We start from the raw sequence: 27,248 nt of genomic DNA, 5'->3' as shown, positions 1-27,248 counted from the left end.
TCCAATTCGTGGTGTTCTAGCGCCAAGGCTCTTTGAAATAAACCTAGGAAAGGACAAGGGTCGTTCTCCTATTTGAAATAAACCTAGGAAAGGACAAGGGTCCATCTCCTATTTAAATTATCGAAGTATTGCAATATGGTATGATATCCTTGGTAACTGCCGAAGATGAACACATCTCTAAAGGGTTGTGCACACCAAACTTGATAAAAATTATTTATATAATCGAAATCTTTCTAACTGTAAATTAAGGCAGCCTTAATACCAATTTTATTTTTAGGGGCAAAGTGAAAATTTTATTTCGGTTTTTCGTCCTTTAATATTTACACGTATCATTGATTTCATTTCTCCCATAAATATTCATGTAAACACTTTTGGATGTGAAAAAACGATTACTTGCTTGATGTGTACAAAGTTAAGCGTGTACGCAATTTTCACAACCCCGATACAAAACGTGTTACACAACGAATCAAAAAATGAGTTATTTTAATACAGCATGTTATAGCAACCCCGTATTATGATTCACTGATGCCGTTTGTTGGTACCAAAGTTCCAGTTTTTCTCCGCACATCTAAAATAAGCATACATCTTGTATATGCGCATCTAATCTGTATGAAAGGTATACAAATACGGCACTTCGTCCTAATTCATGGCACGCGTCGAAACAATCCTAAACATTCAAATCATCCAATAGCTAATCTATCCAAAGGCATCAAAATCGTATGTCTTACCATAAAATAGGCCTAAAGGTGGTGATACACGATCCGATTAATCGAATTCGACAAATTGGATCGTGTATCAGTGAAAATCGTATGCTCTCGACATGTTCAGACTCGTCGAATTCGATTTTTAAAAAGTCGGTCTGGCTTAACTTTTTAGATTAATCGAAAAGTTTTTAACCAATCAAAATGCTTAAAATCTGTACATCAAATGTATGTTAAAAAAAATGTGAGTTTCTCTATATAAAAAAACATTACGCTGGAGGAAACAAAACAGAGAATTTAACAAGAATTTTATCAGTGAATGGATGGTAGAAGAAACGCTCTAGTGCTTATTAGTAGCAAAAGACATCCAAAGAAAATTTAATTAATCTTCTTGCTCTAACCGATATTCGTTTAATAACATCTCATAATCACAGACACCCCAAAATTAGGTCTTTTCTGCAGCTTTTTTCCGTCCACATACGACATTTCTAATGTTTTCTTAAATATTTAGTTGCTGAAATAATAACTGCAACAACAGCGAGTTCAACTTCGCTCTCTGAAGACATTTTATTAAAAGAAAAATGCCAAAAATCTGTTCTCGTGTATCACCTGTCAAGTTTCGATTTTATTTTAATGCTCATTGTAATTTACACAAATCGAATTCGATTAATTGGATCGTGTGTATCATCACCTTGTCACCTGTTAAGTTTCCTATCATCTTCAAAACATCGTCCATGTCCAACTGCGCAGAGGGTCTTGTGATCCCTAGAATCTTCTTTCCCGCGAGGGCATACCCGAAGGTAAAACCTAGATCCACCAATGCTTCGTAGAGCATATCGATTAAGACTTTCTTTTAGGGCGAAACATTTTTTTTATTTATATAGACTTCATCCGAATCATCTGAAAAACGATAAATCGTCACGCTTATTGCACCGGGGAGCTGAGCTTCCAGGAGACTTTGTGAAAGTAGCTTCTGTGTGGATTTTTGCCGTATCATTTACTTTCGCTGGCGATCGTACGGAGCCTCGCGCGTACCAAACACCGACGCCTATGACATACTTTCATATTTGCTTTAAAAACAAAACCCCATAACCCTCTGGGATTTTGTGATGTATAACATCACAAAATGTCTTGACTATCTACAACTTCAAGTGCACTGTGTGCACACCCGTTATCGAGAACTTGGCTTTTGTAATAGAACGCCGTGAGATTCCTAGCTTGGATTGTTTATACGTGATCATCCCTTGGTTATTTAACCGGAAGCCTGTGTTCTTCCTAGTGTCTAGGCTTCCTTTCAACACGTTCATGTACCTCTCCAAAGTCATAGCATTCTGCTTTTTCGACATACCCTTACACTAGAACTTGGTTCCATCTTTATCTTTTACGAAGTAGTGCTTTGCTGTCAGAGCAACTATCCTGTACCTGATAAATTCCGGTTTGAATAAGCCTCCCGTTAGACTTGAATACCTGTCTGTTATGAGCCAGTTTTCACGTCTTTGTCGTACTCGTCGAGCAGCTCAAGATGCACGACATCTCGCAGCTCTTTCCCGGAGATGACAAAATACGTCAAAACCGTATCCATATACATACACTCAAAGTCTCACCGATCTACATACTTATCGCAGAAGTTGTAGTATAACTACTTGGCGAGCTGGTACACTGCAATCCTACATTGATAAGCTCGGTCAATTCTCACCTTGTGTTTGCCCTCTCTGATCTCATCAGCATCGCCTATCTCTTCGAGATCTTAAAGATGTGGAAAACGCATCGCCTGATCAACCTTCTTTTCATCTGTTGTAAACCTCTTGTTAGTTCGTGTGCCTGGCGACATCTTCGATCATCTTGCCGTAGTACGAGTTCTCCTTGAGTTTTGCTGTGTCACTCGCAATACGTTTGTCAAAGTCTTTATCAGCTTCACGTCTCGCCATCTGTGAATTTGTGTAAGGCTATCACTTTTAACCCATAGGTGAGGACCGTTTGAGTAGTGGGGTATAGATCAGGATCTTTTCTGCTTTCATCAACCCGAGCAGCTTAAGCTTTGGGTACCAAAAACACGCTTGCACCCTGTTGCTTTCCGGTACTTATGCATATACTCAGGAATTTGAGCGCCGGGTATCTCCTTAACCACAATTCGTGGTGACATTTCGCTGAATTTTTTATGCAGCTCAAGAGATACTTTGATGTCTACTTGTGCGAATCCGAACAGCGTTTCGTCTTGTACCCCTTTGGTCAGGCGCTCTTGACTATGGCTTGCTTTTGGCGTAGGGACCTTTATCAGCTTCCCCTTACGACGAGGGAAGTCGTACTTCAAGGTGCTGGGTTAGAGCATGTTGATGTCTACAACCAAGAGTATGTTTTGCATTTTTGGCGTCTTTGGATACATGCTCGTGATAACTACAGATTACCGGACTATCTACCATATCCGTTTGCAGTAGCAGTAGCTCATAGGTGTCGTTTTTTGTGTATTCCATGCAGGCTTTTTGCACCTCCTTGCAATGCTTACATTCTTGTTAAAGCAAAAATCCCTACATTAGTGCCTACAAAGTTTTTCCGGTGCGTATTGCTCTACTTTCTGGTTCAGACGCAAAGACTTGTTCAACATATACCGCATGGATACGCCTAGGATACTGATGGCGTCTTTTAAGATGTCTATATTATCGTCATAGCATAGGATCCTTGTCTTGTCAACTACCCCGATGAACAGTACTGCATCATCACAGTACGTGTTCGCTTCTGACTGACATGGATATCCGTGTCATTTGCAGCCATGGTACTGGTAGACGGTCTTCGTGGTAGGTTCATACCCGTCTACTTTGAGCTTCTAACCCTAACCCTTCTTTCCAATTTCCGTATAATACGTTCTCCACCATACCCACTCAGCTGAAGTTTTCTCTGTTAAAGACCTTCTCTGACTTGCTCGGAATCTGTTTTACCTTCTATTCATTACAGATGATGGTCGTCTTGTTGCCGTTGCATTTATACGCACGTGCTTGAGATTGCAAGCTTGTTTAAAGGCCATCCTTTCGTCAAAACATCCATATTCTTGATGTGGAAACAGTGCCCCTCCAGTATACCTAGGTTAATGTCATCCGACCCTTTCTCGTATTAATTCTTACTATAGACGAGTCTCCGATGCCTTTTCACTGTGGTGTTGAGGTTAATACCATCCATATCCATCTTTGTAGGGCACACATCCTTACGTTTACGTTTACTGTTTCAAAATGTCTATATTATCGTCATAGTACTGGATCCTTGTCTTGTCAACTGCTTCAAACAGAACTCCTTTCTTTGAAAGGGGTTCTGTTCTACGTTCTTCTTTATCCCTATTTTCAACAGCTAAACATCTCCAGATGCATCGGTTGTCATCTCAACCCATGGCGTAGATACATCTCTTTTTCCGTAGCCAGTCTGTAGTACCTCTCTTGTAGCGATGATTTTGATCTGCAAATGGTTGAAGACGATTTTCCCTTCTTAGGAGGCTGGGGTCCCAATGGTCCTTACTGCAGGTAAATAGGCCTTGCTCCAAAACTCAGCATCCTCCAGATCAAGCCGCTTTATTTCGCATTTTTCTGTGAATGCTTATATATCCGCCAGGCTTGTAATTGACTTTTTGTCACCTTTGCTTTTTCATTAGGGAGATGACTTCCTCCACCTTTGTGAATATTTCAACTAAAGCTGTAAACAACCTTTACTCTCATGTCTATATGCGGGGTGATTTTCTCCATAATATTACCCGCAAGCGGTAGGTTGAGATTGTTAAACCGCCATGCCTCTACACGATTCCCATTCTTCATCATCTGTGTGTTGTTCCGTCGAATTTGACCCCTTCAGTATCCGTGGCTTGCTTCTTCTCTCGTGGGGACATTGTACTTGAAGTCTTCGAATTCATTGTATTCATCTTGTATGTCCTCAGTGTCGTAGTATTTTTCCTGCTCTTCTTGCTGTACCTCATCGTGGAGTGTTGTCCCTGAGCAAATGGGTTGTAATAAAGGGGTAACAGTGTCTCGCATACTCTGCGGTCGAGCGGCAAGAGCGTCGCGAGTTGCTGTTACTAGTGCTGACACAGAACTGTGTAGTTTCCTGATTGCATTTCTGAACCAACTTCTTTCTCTTTATTATATACAAATTCTCAACTAGCGTCGGCTTTTTGAGTAGGGACTTTTCCGTCTCTGCATGATGTCGTTGATTTGTGTCCGATATCGTCGGATTTGAAGGAAACCTTTCCGGCGCACGCGTTAACTTTTGATAATGTCACCAGATTCTCAGGAATTTCCCTTTTACAGAGGGAAGCAAGGAGTTCCATTATAGATCGAAAAGGGGGGACTCTAAAGCAGGTATTTGACCGTGAAAAACAAAAAAATGTGACCATAATCACCTTCTACTGCGCGTGTGTGAGTGCAGACCGGCCTTAAACGGCACAGGTCCCACGTTTATCAACTTTTTTTTTTAATACAAATTGCATCTATTTTGAAATGCTAAAAACTGGGGTCAGTGGCATTGTCAAACGGAACCAATCATACTTTTTCATCAATCTATCAATCGCGTCTTGTTTTGATTCGTCTCGCCTTCTCTGACATTTAAAAAGAGAGCCCTAGGGTTAAAGTGCATAATAGTGGTTCCGACTAATGGCTTTCCTTTTGTTTTGGGGTACAGGGGCAGCGGAGCGAGAAAAGAGACGAAGGTCACAACAACAAATTTGGAAGGGCGATTCGTTTTGTTTTGGAATTTGGGCAAAAATGTCACGCAAGTTATGCTTGTGTTTGTTTTCGTTGGCCATCTTAATCACCAACGCAGCAGCTATGTCAGGTAATTCTTATGAAATTTTTATCACTAGCTAGCTAGCTTTTTTCTCGCCAGTCGTATCCACCCAGTTTTACGAGACAGAACTTCCACATACCTGTAGCTGGCTAGCTAGTAGCTATATAACTTTTCACTCAATTATATCCAGCTATAATATCCTTTTAAACCTTTGACCGTATTGCCTGACTCTAACAATTTGATGTATTGCTTCCTAAGCAGAATTTTTGAGCCTGGAAAAAAGCACCTAAAGTGTCATAGAAACAATTATTTAACAGTTAAGCTCAACCTTCAAAGTAGGGATTTCGTGATTCAGGTATCAGATCCACAAAAACGTCCTATTTTCATGATTTATGTCTTAATGTGAATGTTACCATATCCCCGGGTTAACCCAAGCCATGTGAGGGAAATTAGGGAGTTGTCTAGTAGAGTGCGGGCCCTAATTGGGTCTGCGTAGCTCAAAACGAGCATTAAATACTCTAGAACTCTCCATCTAAGCCATGGCCCCTCCTGGAAATAATAGACAGGGTATATCCCTCGATATTAGTGAGGCTAGCCATGTAAAATATGCACATCTATCTTAATTCTGTGAGGTGTTTTTTCCGATTTGGGATCCAGAATTATTTCTAAAGTCTACTGTATTTTATGATTTAAATGGTAGCAATACTTGCCGACTTGTCTCAGATGAAGCTAGTACCTCTTTCTGATGTTCAAAAAACAAATGTAACATTAGGAAAACTTGGTGAAGCGAAATACCACAGGAGATCTGTGGAGGAGAGCACACATTGTAATAAAACATTTTTCTTGAAAATATTCTCCAGCCTGTCTGTTTTGGTGCCAGTGAAAATAGTAATACAGTACTGGAATCAGGACACCTAGCATCGTGAGCGTGTATCATGCGCGACACGAACGATCCACGATCCTATCCTGACCATCGCGATAGAAAAAAATGTTAACGAAGAGCTTCGCAATAGTCACGATGTATAAAAAAATAACAATGCTATCGCGATCCTCACTATTAATCGTGATTGTCGCGATGGATCGTGAATAACATTAAAAATATTAAACAATAGATGTGTATAGCTAATCTTGTGTCTTTGTTTTTGTTTTTTTACATTTAAAAATTCTTTTGCATCTTGTATTTTTATTAGAAATTGGATTTTAGAAGTAAAATGACTCCAACTTAATTACTTGTTCTACGGGCGAAATTGATAGCAGTTTACGGTCTGTCGGTCGGCCAAATAAAAATAATTTTATCGAGAAGTATATATGGACGGAACAACCAAAAAAATAAAAAAATAACAACGGAGGAGGGTGTTACGACAAGCATATTTTTCTATGTAGGTTTTGTTTGTAATAGCGAATGTTAAATTAGAGAATGTCCGATTTTAAGAAAGTTCATTGAAAAATAAGAATGTATGGTCAGAACAACAACAACAAAAAATAATATTTAAAAAATAACAACGGAGGAGGGTGTTACGACAACCGTTTTCTATGTATTTTTGTATAAGGCACGCAGTTTATTTTTTAGTTGCGAAGGAAAAATAATAATAATTCGTCTTATTAAAAAAATGTAACTAGTACTTAAGGTGAAAAAATAAAAATACTTGCATGTTAAAAAACTTTTTTTAAAAGTTATGCAGCTAGCTTTTTTTGTGTTGTTTTGAAAGATGTACAGCAAGAATTACTTTTGTGCTGTTTCGAAAGTTATACAAAATATACTTGCGTTCTTTTGAAATTTATACAGCAAGTTATTTTTTTCCCATTTAAAATAATAAAACACAAAATTTATTTTAATAAATAAGTTAAGTGTTCTTTTAATGTAAAATTTAAGTGCAAAAAAAGTTTCACAGACTATAGTTTAGTTGACAATATTTAAAGTCTTTCGCAACATTAAAATTATTTATTTATATTCATAACGCAGGAGGGTGTTACATGTGTATTTTGCGTTGTTTTAATTATTTTTTTAATATCATTGAAAAAGATTTAATGATATTAATTATTTTTCCTAAATGATATCATTTTAGAAAGCCGCGTAATTTTAAACATACATTAATCATAACGAAGGAGGGTGTTACGACATTCATAATCTTTTTTTTTACGAGATGGGATAAGAAAATGTTTGTTTGTTGATATTTTTATTATTTTTTTTATCGTGAAAGTTAGGGTCGGCGGACCCGTGGAACAACTAAATAAGTCTGAGTCTAAACAATAAAAAAGCTTACGACAACGAAAATGTTTTTGATTTAAAAAAAAACAAAAAACAAATATTCATATTTAATTGCGCTATTCTCTCATGACATTAATTACGTGATTTTTATAATAAAGATGTATTAGCGAAAGTCATGATGCATCGTGAAAGTCCACCTCACGATGGATCGCTACTTTCACGATGCTAAAAACTTTTACTATTGCGACAACAATGTGAATCGTGCCCGACGCGCATGATACGCGATATCCACGATGTTAGGTGTCCTGATTCCAGTACTGTATGATCATCATAGACGCAAGGCTGGGGATATCATGTCTTTCCAGTTGAAAGAAAAAGTTACTGAGAGAAGTGAAGTCATGGAGTTAAGACGTTTACGTAATTTAGACGCTAAATATATAAAGTCTGTAATCTTAATCCCATAGTCGTATATTCCAACTGTTTAAGATGGGTTAAGACTACAAGCTTCTTGACAATTGTACACGAAGAGAACTTGATAATGAGTCATTTTGCTGCCTAAATGTAACTTTACATGTGCACGATATTTATCACCTTCACACGAACCTTCGGTAGTGTCAGAACTTTCGTTGTTATTGTTAACCTTTTTAATGCCTTTTGGAAATAATGCTTTTTTAACATTTTTTCTGGACTGAATAAAACATTTAGCCTTAAACTTGAGTCATGTATAGTACTGGAATCAGGACACCTTACATCGGGTACCATGTATCTTGCTCGACACACACAATTCACAATGCTGTAACATCACAAAATTTTTGACATTGTGAACATTGCAATCTTTGTTGTTTTATTAGATAATAAAAACATGAGCAGTTAGCCAAATAGGTCAAGAAGCAAATATAAAATTGTTAACTATATTTGTTTGTTTCAACTTTAAATGTTGAACGTTTAGAAAAGGTTTAAAAAAGAAACAAACAAACAAATTCAACAACTTTTTCTGCCCTTAAAATGTTGCAGTTGCATTTACTATCGCTCAGAAAGTTTTTTTTTATTAGTTTTACAACCCACCATTCAAAAATTCACAAAGTTGATTTAACAAGTTTCAAAAATACTTTTGAAATAACCTGAATGCTTTATTCTATTTTTACTCTTTTCTTTACACATCATCGCCAAAAACAAAAACTTCACTGTTGTTTGTTTAAGAAACATCAAAATGGGATTGTAGAAAGCCAAAAAACATTGCATTAGATAATTTAAAAACTAAAACTGAATTGAAAACAAAGCCATCGCCGTGGATCACTTAAAAACACTAGCGACACACGTATTTGGAAGCTTTCTCTTTGTATATATAAATCTTTTTATCGGCTATCGGAGACAAGGAAGTTAATACTGAAAGAATACTGAGTTCTCATGTTTGGCGTTTACAAGTTGAAACGTGTCGTGCATTATACAGACACACGATATTAGGTGTCCTGCTTCTATTACTGTATTATTTAGACTCTATGATTTGTGTCAATCACAGAAATGCTTTTAATATTTTCTGCATAATGTGTCTTTCCAAATTGATATGCTGTCGGAAAATAACTTATCAGGTTCCTAGAAAATGCCTAAATTCAGAAGCTGAGAATCTATGATGATAGGTCAAAAAAATGTTTGGTCCATTTCCGCAAATCGGTCTCAAACTATACTATACCAAGTTTGAAGTCATTATTTTATTTTTAGAGAAGCTTAAGAACTTCAAAGAAAAACTAACAATTGATAAGAAGTTGTGCTTAAAATGTCCATTATAATGTGAATATGAACTGTGTTAATTTTTTTATGTTTGTTACCTTGATTCTTGAGATATTTAAGGTCAAAGTAGTTGTACGGTCACCACCATAACAGTGTCGATTACAAAGGAATGCTAAACTGTGCCTTCTGTGATTGTCTAAGTAGAATTTAGAGTAGAATTTACCATGTTTTAAAAAAAATAACTTTATCACTTTTATATAGTTTTAGAGTTGTAGACATAGTTATCACTTTGAAATAAGTATTACGTGTATATATATTTAACTTTATTGTTAAATTTTTCTATGAAATTTGTGTTTATATCAAAACATGTTAAAAGACAACAGCTGGTTCATTTGTTTGCTAGTAGACTTGAAAAAAAAACTTCAAATGATTTGTGCACAATACACTACTTACCTAAATTCTTGAAAATTATTTTTTCTACGATGATGTTGTTTAACTGGAATTTAGCTTGTTTTCTTCATTGCTTGAATTGCATGAAAAATTATAATCTCTTTTGGAAGACCAAAAGTCCTGCTTAGCTATTTACACCATGTGACGTCATGTACATAAAAAATGAAAAAATGTTTTGGGAAATAGAATGTTTTGTTTTGTTAATATTATCATCATAGCTTCTCAGCTTCTGAATTTAGGCATTTTCGAGGAACCTAATAAGTTACAAAAAACATATGTTAGTTTTTTCGTTAGTTCCCTTTTTCTTAAACCAATAGCATCAGAATTGGCACATGAACTAATCAGTTCATAATTTTTTGTAACATTTTCTGCCTTGTACTAATATTAAAGTCCTAAGATGATATATCATCATTCTTGGCTTAACATCCGTTTTCCATGCTAACTTGGGTTGGACGGGGTATATTAATGACCCTCTTCCAATCTGATCTAGACTGTGTTAGATCTAAACTCAACTTCCTCTGTATCAAGTCTGTCCTTATAACCTTCTGCCAAGTCTTTCTCGGTCTGCCTCTGGGCTTTGCCCCAGAAACTATCAAGTCTCTACACTTTCTTACCCAATTATTCTCCTCCATTCTTTCCAAGTGCCCTAGCCAATTCAATCTTCTTATCTGGATAACATCTTTAATTCTATGGATACTTAGCCTGCTTCTTAGCTCATCTGAACTCTTTCTGTCTCTCAGACTGGCGTTACACATCCACTTAACCATTGTCATATCATTCCTTTCTAAACGGTCAAGATCTTCCTGCTTCACTACCCATGTCTCACTACCGTACAACATAACACTTCTTACACAGGCCTCATACAACCTACCTTTTAACTCAATTGACAAGACTCTGCTAGTCAGCAAAGGAAGTAACTCTCTGAACTTTTTCCAAGAAGAACCTATCCTGCAAGTAACACTTCTTCCAACGCCCCCTTCACTGCCCAACATATACCTAAGTAACAGAAGTTTCTCTAACAAGACACTGTTATACATCATTAAAGCCGGATATACTTCATTCTTTATAATCTCACCTTTGCAACGCTTGCATACAAACTGAATGTCAGCTCTTAACCTTCCACCAATACTACTGCACTTCTTATGTACCCAATGTTTGCAAGCCTGACAAAAAATTAAGTTACTACCAACCCCTTTCCTGCAAACTCCACAAGGCCACTTTCCAACTTACAAGGTCACACTTGGCTGCAATGCTACTAATCATGACTTTTGACTTTGCTGTGTTCACCCTTAGCCCTTTCTCTTCTACTTCTTTCTTCAACTTTTCAACTAATTCTTCCATCGACTCTGCTATGAGAACCAAATCACCTGCATACAATAACTCCCATGGACAACCTGTTCTGAACTCCATTGACAGCGCTTCTAAGACTAGAACAAACAACAAAGGACTAAGCACAGAACCCTGATGTACACCAACATTTACACTAAATTCATCACTAAGCGAGTCGTTAATCCTGACACGACTTCTAGCATTGCTGTACATAGACTGTACCATCGTAACTAGCCACTCATCCACACCTAATTTCCTTATAGCCCACCAAATAACTTTACATGGCACTCTATCAAAAGCTTTCTCTAAATCTACAAAGGCGAAATAGAGATTCTTTCTCTTTCCTAAATACTTTTCCTGAAGCTGTCTGAGTAAAAATATTGCATCTGTAGTGCCATACTCTGGAACAAAACCAAATTATCTATATCAATTCTTTCTCTAAGCAACAATCACTCTTTCAATAACTTTCATTACTTGATCAACCAACTTTAAACCTCTACAGTTACCTCTTTCTAATGAGGTAAGCGATAAGTGGTAAATATATTGGTGGCTAATATCAGTATTCATCACTCAACATGTGGCTTGTTAGCTAGATATAGGTATTTTCACTTTTAACCAAAATATAAAATGAGAAAGGAAGGAAGGTAGCTAAAAATCACATTGTTACAGACAACCGTATTTGACTACTTTTACTTGTAGCTTTGTAGCCAAAATATTAAAATTGATTTGTTTAAGATTTATAGCGGAATCAGTGACCAGAAAGATCAACGGAATTATAAAATTGCAGGCAGAAAGTTGGGTATTATTATATATACACAATTTCAAGAGATTTATACATAATCTCATTTTAGAGGCTATAGCACTTATGTTTATGATGAATTACAAACATCAGTTATTGATGGTGTGTGATTAAGTAACATCTGATTTGCTTCAGGTGCGCAATTTTCATAATGTTTGATTTCAGACTGAAACTATGTGTCTTACTCTGCCAGGACTTTTCATATTTTTTTCATGATGGAGAAAAGTAGGTAAGGTTTAAACTTGTAAATCCCAACCACAAGGAGTACCAACACACACTATTTTTTGTTTTTGCATGCAATAATTTTAACACAAAAAACATCTATAAAATACCTCAGGCGTGTGACCATCTCACACCATAAAAACTAAAAACTTATAAAGCAAGTATATATTTACTAAACTTTCTAGCCAGTAGTTTCAAAAAATGAATTCATTGTTAACATAATTATTTTTAATTAGTTTAAGACGGCCACCAGTATTTGTCTTAGAAAGGTGGTCATCTTATAAAACACGTCTGTAAGGTTATGTTATGTATAAATGTAAATTCTTTACTACGCATTTGTTAGCAAAGTGGAGATTTAAGTCTGGTTATCCAAGGCACAGTTTACACTAAAATCTCATCCTGCGATGAGTTTTGTCCCAGGACGAGTTCACCCCTGTCTCTAGTGACAATCCTCGCAATGTTTACACATTTCAGGCAGGATGAAATTTCATCCCTGTCCTAAAGACAGATAAAATCTCATCCCAGGATAAGATGAAAAAAACTTAAACATGATTTTAAATATAGGAGCCATAAAAACATTTTGTTCTTTCTTTTTGTGATGACCGACAAAGCAAAGAAAACACTTGGAAATAAAAAAAAATATGAAGAGGTTGGTTTTAACTTCTTTTGTTAAATACACCTTGAAAGTTTTTTATTTAATTTTAATGAAAAGTTAAGTAAATTTTAATCATAAATATATACCAGTTTAACCATCATTTTATAATTGTATAATTGTAGTCAACAATATTAAACTTCTTCACCATCATTCTGACTTTGACTTTTGTACTCACAAATTATGAAAAAATCACTTTGAATTATCATACGCAAAGTTGTAGCAAAAGTAATGTTTTATCCCAGGATGAGATCACTCACTCCTGGATGAAGATATGCTGATTTTATTCTGGGATGAGGCTCACGTGTAAACATTTTTTAAACGTCTTGAGTTTCATCATGGGATGGGATTGCATCCTGCCTGTGTGTAAACAGGTCTAAGACAGATGGTTGTTTTAGCATGTTTGACTGTTATATTAACCCTATGTCAAATCTACTTTATACATTGATTTTTTTATGAATTGCTCCAGTTCCAGTCATGTCAAAAAATCCTTTGCTAAATATTATTGTCTTTAAGTAAACCAAAAGATAAAACAAAATAGTTTTAGCTTTAGCTAGTTTTAAAATTTTAAGATTAGTATTTTTTATACACACAAGAAATTAGTAGTAACATGTGGGTAGTAAAATGAAATCTAAAAAGTAATGCAGAAATTCTTTAATTTTTTTTTCAAAATTTCTACAGAAGTTAGAAACACACCTAGCTTTTATTTCATGAAACTTTTATAGCTTTTCTTGCTAATGTTTACTTATTTGAACATTATTTTAGCTTTTGGAGACAAGAAATTTAAGACTAATAAACACTAGTTCAGACGCTCACTTCTCGTATGTGGGAGTCACAAGTTTTAAAGTCTGACACAAAACTAAAAAAACAATTGACAAAAAGAATACATAGTAGCACACACCATACATGGTAACACACACTATAAACTTTCTTGACATATCAGCATCACAGACAATTGTGAAATCGATTATGGTGTGCGAACAACAACACAGCATCATTTTTTCTCCTGTTAAGATCTGCACAGTCTGTACAATAAATAAATTGCTTCAATGGTGAGCATATTTAATTGTATGTGTTGCAATTGTTATTGTATCATTAAAGTAGTGATTACAATAATGTGAAAGGGAAAATATACCATTTAATTTAGATTTTACAATATGTTTTTTTCTTCAAAAACGAATTACTAAAAAATCCCAGAACCATTGATAGTATCAGAGATGTTATCTTGATCAGAAAATTGAGATGTTTTTCAAATCAGAAGATTGATGACAACGACGGTGATGAAAGCACCGCATTACATATTTCTAGATATGTTTAAATGGACAGACATATAGCCAAACTTCGCCCTGTAAAAAAGTTAAAGAACAGGTGAAAGTGGAAACCAAAAGGTCATCTAGCACAGCATGGCTTAATTAGAAAAATTTAGTCGTTTAGACATGGTCTGAAAATTCACACTATGGTTTTTTTTATAGACAAATATCCTTCTAATTTGTTTTTACTGACCCTTGATATAAATAAAAATTAAATTAATCCTGTGTGGAATTTAAATTTTTTTCTGCTATTTCTAGATTTCATTATGGGTATTTGGGCAGACAACGAATTCCCGTTGGTTGGATCCGATCTACGCTTATACTGCTATGTTCATGACAAGGAAAATAAAGGACCACTTGATCTAAATTTCGTTACTTCTGACGAAATTAAAGTTCCAGCTTCAAACCACACTATTTATGAGACAAAATATTTCGGTACGTATAACTTCTTCTGTTTTTGTATTGTAACTGTTTTTGTATTGTAGCAGTGTAATGCTAAGTTCTACTCTGTGATGATTTTAACAACACATTTCTCCAGCTTGTTTATTAGTTTCTGTACATCACATTTAGAAAAAAATGATACCACATTAGTCACAGCTTTGATAAAAAATTTAACGCTTGATGATGGAAAAAAAAATGGAATTAAAAAATGTCGCTATGATAAAAGATCTAACAGTCATGTGATTTATTTCTTCATTTTACCTGGTAAGTAATCTTTTATTTTACAACTCACTTTTCTAAAATTCAAATTATTTGTATCAAACATTTGATATTTCAAATGAAGCTAAAAAATCTAGAATAAAAAAAGCATATATTTTCCCTATCTGTCATTGCAAGAAATAAACTAATTTTCCAACATTTTTAAATTACATTGTACCCAAATTGAATGTTCTAAAAATCAGTATAAGATGACGCAAGAAGATTGTTTATGGTTTTATGTTTTAAACTAACAACCAACATCAAGAATATGACTGCGTAGAACATAAACTATTCTTCTTACAAACAGCAGTTTCATGAACATTAATGTAATATACCTCATTTTATTCTAGAAAATGGTGCTCCAAATATCACTGTCAATAAAGATAAAGTAACAGCAGAACTAGGCAGCTCTTTGACAATGGCATGTAAGATTTCCGTTGTCTTGGGAGATCCTGTGATAGGGATGAATTTGGTTTGGAAATACGGTACAAACACAGGACAACTTCCAAATGGCACTGTGAAAAGCCTTGACACAAACATTGTTGAATACCCTGACAAAAATGTTTCGTATGCAGAATCGTCTTTAACTATATCCCATGTACGTGGCTACCATGGTGGAAAGTACTTTTGTGTGGCAGAGTTGCCTTTAACATCCCCTGGTCGTATTGCTCAATTTAATAAAGTTGTTGATTTGATATCAGGTACTGTACCAAATTACTTTTTTTTGATTTGAACAAGATTTGCATGTATAAAAATATTTAGTGTTTTGATTTTCAGTTTTTGTTAATGGGAAATAGATTCTGTAGAAATGTTGAGACACCTTATATAGCTAAAATTGAGCTACCTACCACTTCATTTTTTCCACACATGTTCCAAGAAATACAAAAACTTTCACATGAAATATACCTTATGAAAAACAGGTGTGTCACACACCCATTTAACACAATTTTTACAAATTCAGTTCATGTATGCAATCATTTCCATAGTTATAAATAACTAAGGAGTATAAATATAGGATGATGCTTCTAAATAAAAAGGTACAATGGTGCTGAACCTACTTTCAGCGGGGTAAACACACACTTTAACAGGTTGATTCCTGAAACTTGCAAATTTAGTTTACATTATTACGTCGCTGCTTTAATATTTGAACTTCTCTATTTCATTTTGAGAGAAAAATTCTCCCTATTTGTGTTTCACCTCTTCAACCATTCGTATTATACAGCTATTGAACTTATAAAATACTATGTCAAGATATTTTATCAAAGGAAACATTTTTTAAATATGAAATGCACTATATTCGTTTGTTACATTTTTGCTACAATGAAATATGTGGTATGTATTCTAAACATACATTTTACGTCATATCTACTGAAATGCTTCAAGTTTGTGATTATTTGTTACTTTAGTCGTAAACTCTGCACAATCAAAAGAAATTGAAATGAAAGTAAAGGCCGGTGAAAGCAACACTTTTGATTGCAGCGATTTGGTTGTGTACCCTGTCCCTGTTTTATCGTGGAAGAAAGATGGCGCTGAAATAACTGGTACTTATTTTATACTGGTTGTTGGTTTCAAAGAGAAACAAAAATGTTGAAAAGCTTTTACAGTCATTTTTGTTTCTTAAACACACAATTAACGTTATGGTTTAGGGTTAAAAAGGTTCGATATTTCCTGTTACCTTGGTGGAGATTCCACTAACATGAAATTTGGCATATAGTCGGCTATTCTTTGAACACGTCAAGCAGAAATCTTTAGTAGAAAATACTTCCGCTTGACATTTCAAGTAACAGCAGAATATATGACAGTTTTTCAGTCGACAAACAAATATTGTAAACACAATTTGTAACGTGATGCTTTACCAAAAAATCGTAAAACTACTTACAAACATTGGAGTTTTGGCCACTTAATTGCGGCCTGTTAAGTAATAATGGGAAATTAAGTTTGATGTTTATTGATGGCTTTTATATTTATTTATTTATTTTTATTAAACGAGGGGGCACAATAATAAAATGTTTTTTTTTTTGTTAATAAACCTAGATGTTCTAAAAGTTGTAAAACACTAGACGTTTGTTGTGTTTCTTTATGTTAAGACAAGACTGACAACCGTTTTACATTTTCACCAAAGAAGAGGGGAGAACCAGCGAACTTAAAATTCACAATAAAAGATGTTACCTACTCCGATAGATCGGAATATTCATGTATTAGCAAAGTTGTTAATTCAACACAAGAAAAAAAGTTCAGATTACGCGTTCGAGGTATGCACGTTCGTCTGTTTTTTGTGTACTGTAACTTTGATTGGTTACTTAAAACTTTGTGTAATTGCACTGTTAGTTTCTCAACGAGGTTTTGTTATTGTGCGAATCTATATGGTGAATTAATTATTTAAACCTATGCTGTTGTTTCCATTCGTTGCTGACACGAGCTTCTTTTGCTTGCATATAGATCCACTAGGCGCTTTGTGGCCATTTATTGGAATCCTGGCTGAAACTGTTCTACTTATTATAATTATTGTTATATATGAGTTGTATAAGAAGAAATATCATTCAAACAAGGATAAAACAGGTAAGCCTTACTTGTTTGGTGTAGTGTGGTGTGGTTTAATTTGGTTTGGTTTGGTTTTTTGTTTTGTTTGTCAATTTCTCTATTTAGATGGCGGATTAAAAGAAACCTCTCCGTTAGTGTAAGATTATTTTTTTTTAAACAATATATGTGGTGATATACAGCGATAAAGATCTCAGCATGCTGATGTCAGCTGCCGGGATCTCTCAATAAAACAATAGAAATAGTCATGTGACCTGCGTTAGAAATTTTAAAAATAGCAGCATGCTGTGAACAAACGACGAGGCAGAAGGGAGAGGACAAAATCAATTACAGAGGTTTATTTAAAGATTAATTACACATAATATGTAACTTTTCATATAGAATATATTTAAGATACCAAAGTTAAGAAATGAATTTCAAGCTCCAAAGTTCGAAATATTGTGTTGATGTAGCTAACCAGTTGGAAATAAATGTTACTTTAGGCAGTCACCTGTTAATAGAGAAGGTTATCATGACTGAGTTTTCATTTTCGTTATAAATATAGCTGGTCTGCCTCGTTTTTTGCTCACATACGTCTGTCATTTTGCATTTTCTTGAGGGGAATTGCTGTTGTCTTGGGAACCGCGCATTGTTTAGTAAAATTAAGGTGTGAAAATTCAGTATGCATAATTTTGGTTCAGCTGTTTACAGATTTGCATTAGATATTTTTCTAACCTTTATTAACCCTTGGAGGAATGTTAACCTAAGCTTTAACAAACAGAAGAGGTTAGGTCAGTTTGATTCAGGACATTTTTAAACTTCATTTAAGATGCCCAGCTTACCAGGACTGGGCACCTTTAATGTCAGGGGTTAGTTTGATATCAGAACTGGTGGGCGAACAACACGAAAAAAGCTAGCTTATCAGAATTTTCAACTTGTGAACGTTGCATTTATTCGGGAAGATCAGGGGTTAATTTGAAATCAGAATTAGTGGGCGAACAACACGAAAAAAGCGTCATCTTTTTAAGAAACACATAAAATCATGCGTTAAAATCAGCTTTTGTAGGTGTCATATATTTTCGCCTTTCTTTCTTTTTGTTGCTTACTGAAGTAGGAAGGGGGCGGTTATTTGGTAGCAGGGGCTTATTTAATCATCCACAGTATATGTTTTGTTTTTGTTTTAGTGGCTCAACTTCCCCTCCTGTTGTGTCTTATACAACTGGTGAAGGTGTGCGTGCAAGAGTGACAAGCGAAGATAAAGAGAATACAGCGTGAAAAAGGTTGGAATGATTGCTTTTGTTACTCTCTTTTCGGAGCTTCTTTTTCCCTTTCAGATTTGACTAGCACGAGAAAAGTAGTATTGGTACTGGTAGTCATACCGTTTGCCATGCTTGTCTAATATTTACCCCCCGCCATGAGTATAGACATAAACAAAGAAATCGATATAAAATTTCCAGCTGATAATCGAAGAAGGTGCAGAAAGTAATTATAATTGAAAACATCGTACAACATTTTTTTTAAACTTCAACTTTTTCACAGGAATTTGTTTTGTTAAAATCAAAGAATATCATTTGTTTTGAACACTTAATGGAAATGAGTACTTGGTACAGGTAACCCGTGTTGCACATGCGTATAGGCGTAATACCCTTTTGGCCACTATCAGAGATACATTTTTTTGCAAAGTACCTCAGAAAGTAATGAGAGAAGCTTATAAGGTTGGAACTACTACATTAAAAACTAAAATTTTCGGCGGGAAAATTTTCGGCGGGAAAATTTTCAGACAAGGTTTATAAATTCAAAAAATGTATGGGTAAGTCTTTTGAACGAATTTTAACCAAATTTCAAAAGTAATGATTTTTCGGCGGGAAAATTTTCGGACAAGATTTATAAATTCAAAAAATGTATGGGTAAGTCTTTTGAACGAATTTTAACCAAATTTCAAAAGTAATGATTTTTCGGCGGGAAAATTTTCGGACAAGATTTATAAATTCAAAAAATGTATGGGTAAGTCTTTTGAACGAATTTTAACCAAATTTCAAAAGTAATGATTACGGGAAATACACAAAAAGAAGGCTAAAAGCATTTATATTATACACATATTCAATCAAGATCTAAAAAAGTGTCTTCAGAGTTCAACTTTATAGATAGAGCCTCAGCCAAATGTGAAAATAACGAAAATAATAATGACTTTCTGGTTACCCTATATATAATTTCTATGCCTGGTCCTTTTTTAGAAAAATTTAGAAAAACCAAAATTTTCGGACAAAAAACTTTCGGCAGACACAAATTTCGGATATAAAAAAGTCTGAAAGTTTTTCCGTCCGAAAATTTTCGTTCCTAATGCATACTAATTTTTTAGGTTCCAGATCTTCACTAAGAAGTCAATGAAAATTAGAAGATACTACGAAGCGAAATGTTGAAGATGGACGTTGTTTCTTGCAAAGATATTTTCAATGAACATTACAGTGTGGTTTTATTTTTAGTTTAGAGATAAGATATTTCTATTTTTACTGAACATTAATGTGGTCATAGTTAAACTGTTGGAAAACACCTTAATGTTTTAAATAAACGCCTCCCTTCAATTGGACGCCTCCTTTAATGATTTATTTTTAATAAACACCCTTCTGTTAAGGCTCTATACTTTTCATTAGGCGATCCACATTCCAGAAAATCAAATACATAATAAAAAATTAAACAACAAATTTAAAGGCACCTCAAAATCGATAAAATGGATAAATAGGTTTTTTCTCTAAGCATTAGGGGAAATGTGAAAAATATAAATTTTGTCGTTAGAAGGATGTGTGTATCTGTGAATTTTTTTACTTCTTCAAATTTTAATTTACGTGTTGTGGAAGGTGTTCTTGGTATTAAAACATTTCCGTGCTTTTAAATTCTGTCAGTTATTTGACACGATGCGATGACCTAGGGACAAGGAAGAGATCTAACGCTTTCAAGGTGCATATTGTTAAATTGTGAAAATGTGTGCCATGAAATCTCTAACCTTTAGCAACAACGTGACTAAGAGTTATTATCAACAAGATGTAGTGCTCGTTTTCTTTTTACTTAAGTTATTGTGTTGTATTGTTTCATGTTGTGATAAAAAAATTGCATTGGTGAATTTATATAGTCATGTAACTACTAACAAAATCGTGCGATGTGTTTTCATAGTTCGTGCAGTTTTACGGACCTAGCGCCTGCGCTTTAGATGGGTGCTGTTCCTCTTTCCCTTCCTCGTACGATATTGTTTGACCACATCACAAAAGTATTGACGCCGTTGCGCCATTTGGAAACCAGGTTAGTTGGATCTTAAAAATCGATTTGCGCTGTCAAGATTCGTGCAAAAGATTAGATGATAACATACGTATTTCAAACTTTTACGAAAGTAAAACATTCTCTTCCAATGCGTAGAACATTTTTTTATTAAAGTTTCTTACCATGGTTTGTTTCCATCCCTAACTAGTCTTTTCTTCGTTTACCTGCTTGTTACAAAACCCAACTGTTTGGACGGGTAAATAAGCAGTCAAACTTAGGAGACAGCTTTCATGAAATAAATTACGTTTGAAGCTTGATTATGAACAATTAATAAGCAAAACTATTAAGAAAAATAATAAAAACAAATCATGCTCGAGAAATGCACAAAAAATAACGGATTTTACTGGTTCTTATAAAAAAGGGTGTGTAATAAATACATCGCAACCCGAAATAATTCTTCTCAAAACAGAGCTGTCAACGGGACTGGGAGACAACTAGGGAAAACCACACAAACTTTTATTGAAAGATGCCCGGTATCTTTGCAGAAATAAAATTAGCAAGCTGCTTAGAAAATACATGGTATTTTACTTCCACCCTTGTACCTTGCTTTTCGCATGATTTGCTCGTTTAAAACCATAGTCGATTGAATTTGCTCGTTTCGAACTATTAATTATATCGCGCGGATTCGCTTGTTTTGAACCATTATGTGTAGCTTGTTTCGCTTGTTAAACCACTAAAATGTCTCAAACAAAAGACATAACTATAATGTTATTTACAGTTGTCGATAAAATATAAGAGTTACTTATAAAGAAAACAAAGAAAATGAAGCATAAAAATTAAGAAAAAAATTAAGAAAATTGCATTTTGCTAAGAAAATTAAGGCCAGGTCAAAAAACAGTTTTCTTATAAAAAAACAACGTGCAATTGTTACATCATTGTTGGAACATTTTTGGATCTGATAAAAAAACATAGGAGATAGGGAAATGTATGTTCTGGCACAGTCCCTAAAACGCGCACGCCACAGTCAAGCACAACAAATCCAGCACCATACCATGCCATGCTTAGCCATGCCCAGTGTGGTAAAGTCCCTATCATGCAGCGTTGAGTAAGGTTAAGTCCCTAATATTTAATGCAGTGTTGTGACGTAATCAAAATATGCAGAATAGGAGGCCCAAAATTTTCTAGCGCGATTCCCTAAAAATTAACGCATATCAAGGACATATCCCTAATAATCAATACAATGTAATGACGTCATCAAAGTATACAGAACAGGAGTCCAAAATTTTCTAGCACAATTCCCTAAAAATCAACATGCATATCAAAGGGTAAGTCCCTATCATACAAAAAGGGGAATTCCGTGATCGCATTAAAAAGGGAAATAATCAAAAATAGTGAATGTGCGTCAAGTGTCAATCAAAATTCAATAGCCTTAAAACTATAGTATCCATGACCTTCCTGACCGGCATTGGTCTCTCACTGCCACCTATAGCCTTAGCATTCACAAGTACAGCACTCACCTACAACGGTGGGTGGTGTACTTGTGAAAAATCCTTGGTTGGGCCCTGATTATTAAAATAAAAGGATGTTCAAATTTTACAATGACTCCGTAGAGACCAGGGATTTTTACAGCGAACCAATAGTACTTGCTATTGACGATGTTCAGCCTGAGAATATTGTACTTAGCGATCCTATCCAAGCTAATAAGGGCAAGGATGCAAGAATAGTGATCGGATACAAAAATGGCAGCAAGATATCATCAATATTGATTTTAACACCAAAGGGGTTGTATTCAAACGGTGCATCCAGATACGATGATGGATCCTCCCTTACCATGTCATTTAATGTTGGTGATCATCCTGAATGGCTGGAAAAATAAAGGTGTATCCTGGCTACGATTGAGAAATCGTATGGTAGTGAGTTCTCAACCTCATCAGTGAAGAACGGTAGATACCTGAACACAAAAATAAAAGAATGGGAGGGTATAATAAACACGTATTTCTATGATCTTCCAGTACCATACGACAGAAATGTCAATGAATCTCAGTCATAAAATTATCTAGCATTTATCGGCAGAATTCTAAGCATTTCATCCAGGTCCTTCTGGAGGAATGTAAGTATAGGCCAGTGGAACTTTCCAGGACAAGACATCTTATTGATTCAAATAACGACGAGGAACCATTCGTTGTAGTATAGTATGTCCAAAAATTTTGTGAGATGTATCTCACAAAATATAACAAAATATGGAGGAAATCAAGAAATGTTTAAAATGCAAAAGGTCTTTGTTTTTTTATAATTTTGGAATCAATAGGCGCAATGGGCAATGGACCAAAATGTGCATAAAATGCCTGGATATTGATAAAGCCTCACGGGAACGAACCAGATGCCATCATAAAAAATATCGGGGTCTTTGTAAAGAATGTGATTTATATGCATCAACTAATTTTGGCCACGATTCACAATGCTCTATACCATGACACAGAGATAGCATCCACAGAGTACCTGGGGTGTGGCATCTGTACATTTATTGGGCATATCCAGGGCCAATTTAGAGATGGGATGTGCTGGAGCAATAGAGGTCAGTGGCAGTTCGATCATAAAATACCGTTTAAATATAAAAAAATTTCGCTGCGCCCAGTAGGGAGACGCAGCTTGCAAGACTGCACTACACTAACATGCAGCCCCTGTGGGCAATAGAAAATCAGAGGAAAGGCCATCGTATCATCACTGAATAGAGCAGAGGCTCATTATAATAAACAATGAATGAACTTAAAAAAGAAGCCAAAGAATTAGAGATACGTAGGTATTCAACCCTTAGGAGATCTGATCTTATCGCTGCTATTCATAAAGTAAAGTACAAGAACACTGGAACACAAACCATTGGGCCTCATTGCAAACAATGCCTAGAAATCACAGCCATAAAAATACTCGATGAATATATCAGAGGCTTGGAAGCAAAACAAAAGCGTAAAATAATATATGATGGTGATTTTATGATTGATGCAACTACTGGTGAGGTTGTGGGTCTTATTTAATGTTTTGTACAAAACATTAAATTATGAATACGCGGGTGGTTCCTCTAAATACCGCTGACATACTGCGCAGATTGTAGTTTTTTGAGCAGTTCATCTTTCGCCTCCTCACGCCCTTTCGCGACAAGCTGCTGTCGCTCCCGTTCATTGATAGAGTCCACGATTTTGCGTTTTCGTTGTCGGGCTTGTTCCTTCAGCAGTATGTACTTTTGCCTTTCCTGCATGATTAAGCTGAACTCATGGTCGCTAATAACACCATTCTTCACAGCTTTAGAGATTAAGTCAACGATAGAGTTCAATTTGGTTTCCGCTAGTAGTCTGATGCTCTCATGCTTCTTACTCTTAGAGCCCAGTCTCTTCCCAGCATTCCGTAGACCAGCTTGTCCCAACCCTACGGCAATCGTAATTCCACCCATGGCCACGGCTAATGGTACGCCGATCCCAGATAGCATGCTACCAATGCCAACACCAGATGTGATGATGCTGATGCTTAACAAGCCGTGGTCGCAGAAGCGCACCCAGGTCCCATGCATTTTGAATTTTTTAGCGAGCTTGTCACGCTCCTTAATCTCAGCTCGTAGGTATTGTTCCACTTCATCAATTTTACCGAGCCTGTAGGCTCGTAAAGTGTCCTCCGTACCCTCCGGAGGCGCAGAAGGTAAGCTCGGGTAAAGCTTTGCAATATCTGTCATTTATTCTATCAGTATATGCATAGTAATTCCAACGAAAGGGTTCTTTTCGTCTTGATATTCGTTTATGAGCATGAAATTTAACCTGTCTGTTGAACCTTTAAGGGGGAGGTATATAGGAGTGTCGAAACTCCATGTCACCATATCTCCCCCAAGCGTTTAGCTCTTTGATGGGAAGCAGGGCTAGTATATTGGATTTCTCACCATTTAAAAGAGAATAATCCGGATCCAGCTGGAAGCATACGAGTCTCAGCCGCTGGTGAACGTCAGTCTTGTAGATGCTGTAATGGTCGCCTTTGGGAAACTTTACCTTGTTATCGAAGACCCGTCCCATAAGGTCCTGCAGTGCTTGATCAATTATGACATCGTATCCATCGTTGACACGGAGTCTACATACCCCGTTCCCGAGTACTAAGAGCTTGATCCTGTCCCCTGCCTGACTGTTGACTATGGTCGCGAGATTTTATATAAACCCAGCGGAATTGAGATGGAGATTTCCAAATCCCCGACTACAGTCGGCTTAGACCCCGCCTTATAGATGTTGATCTCGCTCTTAGTAAAGAGGTTCACCCACCTGGGGCGAAAACTGATGGATTTTAGAGCGATCCTCGTGCCTTCCCCCAGATGAGGGTTGAATATTATAGGCTTTTTGATATCTGTGACATACAGCTGTCTCATGTTTCTTTAAAGAAACATGAGCATTTACTCGTATAACCCTAGAGCAAAATACAAGTCCAACAGAGGTGAGTGGCCTCTCGGTGTAACTAACTTGGAGTATCGGGACCTCTACGTGTCTACGACTCAGCACATTTCCGTAGCATTCCAACAGTTCACCAAGTACCCCATCAAAGTTCCCACTAACCTGTTGAACGATCCTGTGAGTGTAAATTGGGAGGGGCAAGCCTTGGACTATTGGAACATCCAGGTGAATTTTGCTTGTCATTGCGCAACAACGGCGTTGGGAATTTCTGCCAAGCATATGAGTGGCTCCGTACCCCTCGTTCAATCTATTTTCAAATTTCACATGTACTATCACATGAGACGTATTCTCGCGAGAATGAAGGTACCTATGCCATATGAAGGAGGCTTTTCCTAGTACGAGAACCCTTACTCCACCTCGGGGTTACGCAAATATGATGTGATGTCCAGCGTGTACATGCTCCCCTCCAACATGGACCTCCGCATTGGAAGGATTGTGGGGTATAACAATAATGTTCTAATCGCGCCCTCTAACATAGGTGTAGGTGTGGAGCTAGATCTGAATAACATGGGCCATGCTGTCAAGCATGAGGCAGCCTTCACCACACCTTCTGGGCGGACTATCAAGTCGAATAAAACCACGCCTCGCAGTGATATCACAGTGGGTGCGGCTGCCGCACCCCTTCTCAAGGAAGCCCACAGGAAGCATGAGGATATCAAGGCTACCGTTATCACGTTGGGAGTAGGACTGATACTCGCATATATTTGGTTGAAGTAAGTCTAATTTGTTGATCAACAAATTAGACGTGAATTTCCGACCTTTTTCCCCTCTTAGCCCGATGTAAGCCATAACAATCCTCACAGCAGCAGCTAAGGCTATGTACAAGTGTTTTACTGCAAACTCGACGACTCTCGCTGCAACTCTGAAGAAGAAAGAGACCACGCTGCCAATAATCCCTGGAAGAGCTGTCCCTGCTTTGCCTGCTAGGTACTTTAGGAATTTTCCTAGTCTTTCAACCCGTTTCCGCACAAACCCCTTGTCATCAGCACTTCCTCCTGTACTTTCTACGGCGCTTGTGCTTCCTCCAGTGACAGCACAATGGTAGAGACCAGCAAGCCAACGGCGGAGATGATGCTCGCTATCGTCAAGCCTTGTTCCTTGAACAGAATCTTTAGCTTTTCCACGAGTGACGTGTCATCCCCCGCGATTTTTATCAGAGTGTCTTTAATGTGCTTTAGTTGGCTTTGGGTATCTGAGGAAAGTAAACCGTTCGCTTTTCGTGCTTCTTTCTTCTTATCCTTTAGTTGTTCTAACTCTTCCCTTGCCTTGGCTATATCCCTGTCCCAGATAGCTAGCTGTTCCTCGGATGCCCCAGGCGTGGCCTTTTTAATCTCGAGCTCTTTCACCTTGGCTTCTGCTTTATCAATCTCACTATCGTAGAAGACCATCTTGTCTTTCAAGTGCTTTAGTTGGCTACGTAACGTTTGAAGCTCGCGGTTTAACCCTCTTATTTCACGCTCTTTGATATCCGCGCCACAGGAATTATCTTCGATGAGGCTCTCTGTGTTATCGAGCACGTTCTCGAGTAGCGGCAACATCTCGGTGTCATCAGTCCTTTCCACAACGCGATCAATATCACCCATACGTTTCTGGGCCTCTACCCTACTACCCTTGTTTGGTGTCTGATAGTCATCAAACCCTAGCCTACTCTGGAGCTGTTTTATAAATTACCATCTTGGAACGTGAGTACTACTTCCGGTAGTGATCTTTTTCCCGTCACAACCCTCTTTACTACAAGCTGACCATCCTCTCTTAATCTGAACCTATCATAATATGTCGCATCGGTCATAAACCCAAGCCCATCCCTAAGATTCGTGTACAGGCTATCAACCTTTGATTTAAAAAGTAGTGTATCGGTCGTCTCCGTACTCAACTCCAATCGCCTACGCGCACCTCCCTGCTCTTCTGGTACTATGTTGATGCCCTCAGGTCGAAGGATCTCGCTACTGAACTCCTTAGGCTCGTCCGGAATGTCTTCCTCTGGCGTAAAATCATCTCCTTCGTATATTGGATTAATTGGCATTTATTGAAACCGTTGCCTACTAATAAATGTACGGAACCAAACTTGATCCATACAGAGAGGTCAAAACTCTACTGGCCATAAAAGGCAAGAAGCAGCTTGTTAAGGTCTCACATAATCCCAG

General features: G+C 36.5%; 1 protein-coding gene across 1 annotated transcript; it reads left to right on the top strand.

The window, feature by feature from the left end:
- Positions 1 to 5,311: 5,311 nt before the first annotated feature.
- On the top strand, positions 5,312 to 20,492 carry LOC130641797 (neuroplastin-like). The gene is made up of 10 exons (XM_057448764.1): positions 5,312 to 5,507; positions 14,417 to 14,593; positions 14,729 to 14,863; positions 15,208 to 15,558; positions 16,264 to 16,398; positions 16,945 to 17,109; positions 17,297 to 17,416; positions 17,504 to 17,534; positions 18,559 to 18,654; positions 19,734 to 20,492. The coding sequence occupies exons 1-9, from the start codon at positions 5,327 to 5,329 to the stop codon at positions 18,647 to 18,649; spliced, it is 1,386 nt and encodes a 461-aa protein (XP_057304747.1). The 5' UTR covers positions 5,312 to 5,326; the 3' UTR covers positions 18,650 to 18,654; positions 19,734 to 20,492.
- The last annotated feature ends 6,756 nt before the right edge of the window (positions 20,493 to 27,248 follow it).

Source organism: Hydractinia symbiolongicarpus, chromosome 1 (genome assembly GCF_029227915.1).
Source record: "Hydractinia symbiolongicarpus strain clone_291-10 chromosome 1, HSymV2.1, whole genome shotgun sequence".
NCBI lineage: Eukaryota > Metazoa > Cnidaria > Hydrozoa > Anthoathecata > Hydractiniidae > Hydractinia > Hydractinia symbiolongicarpus.
This window is presented reverse-complemented; position numbering and strand designations above follow the sequence as displayed.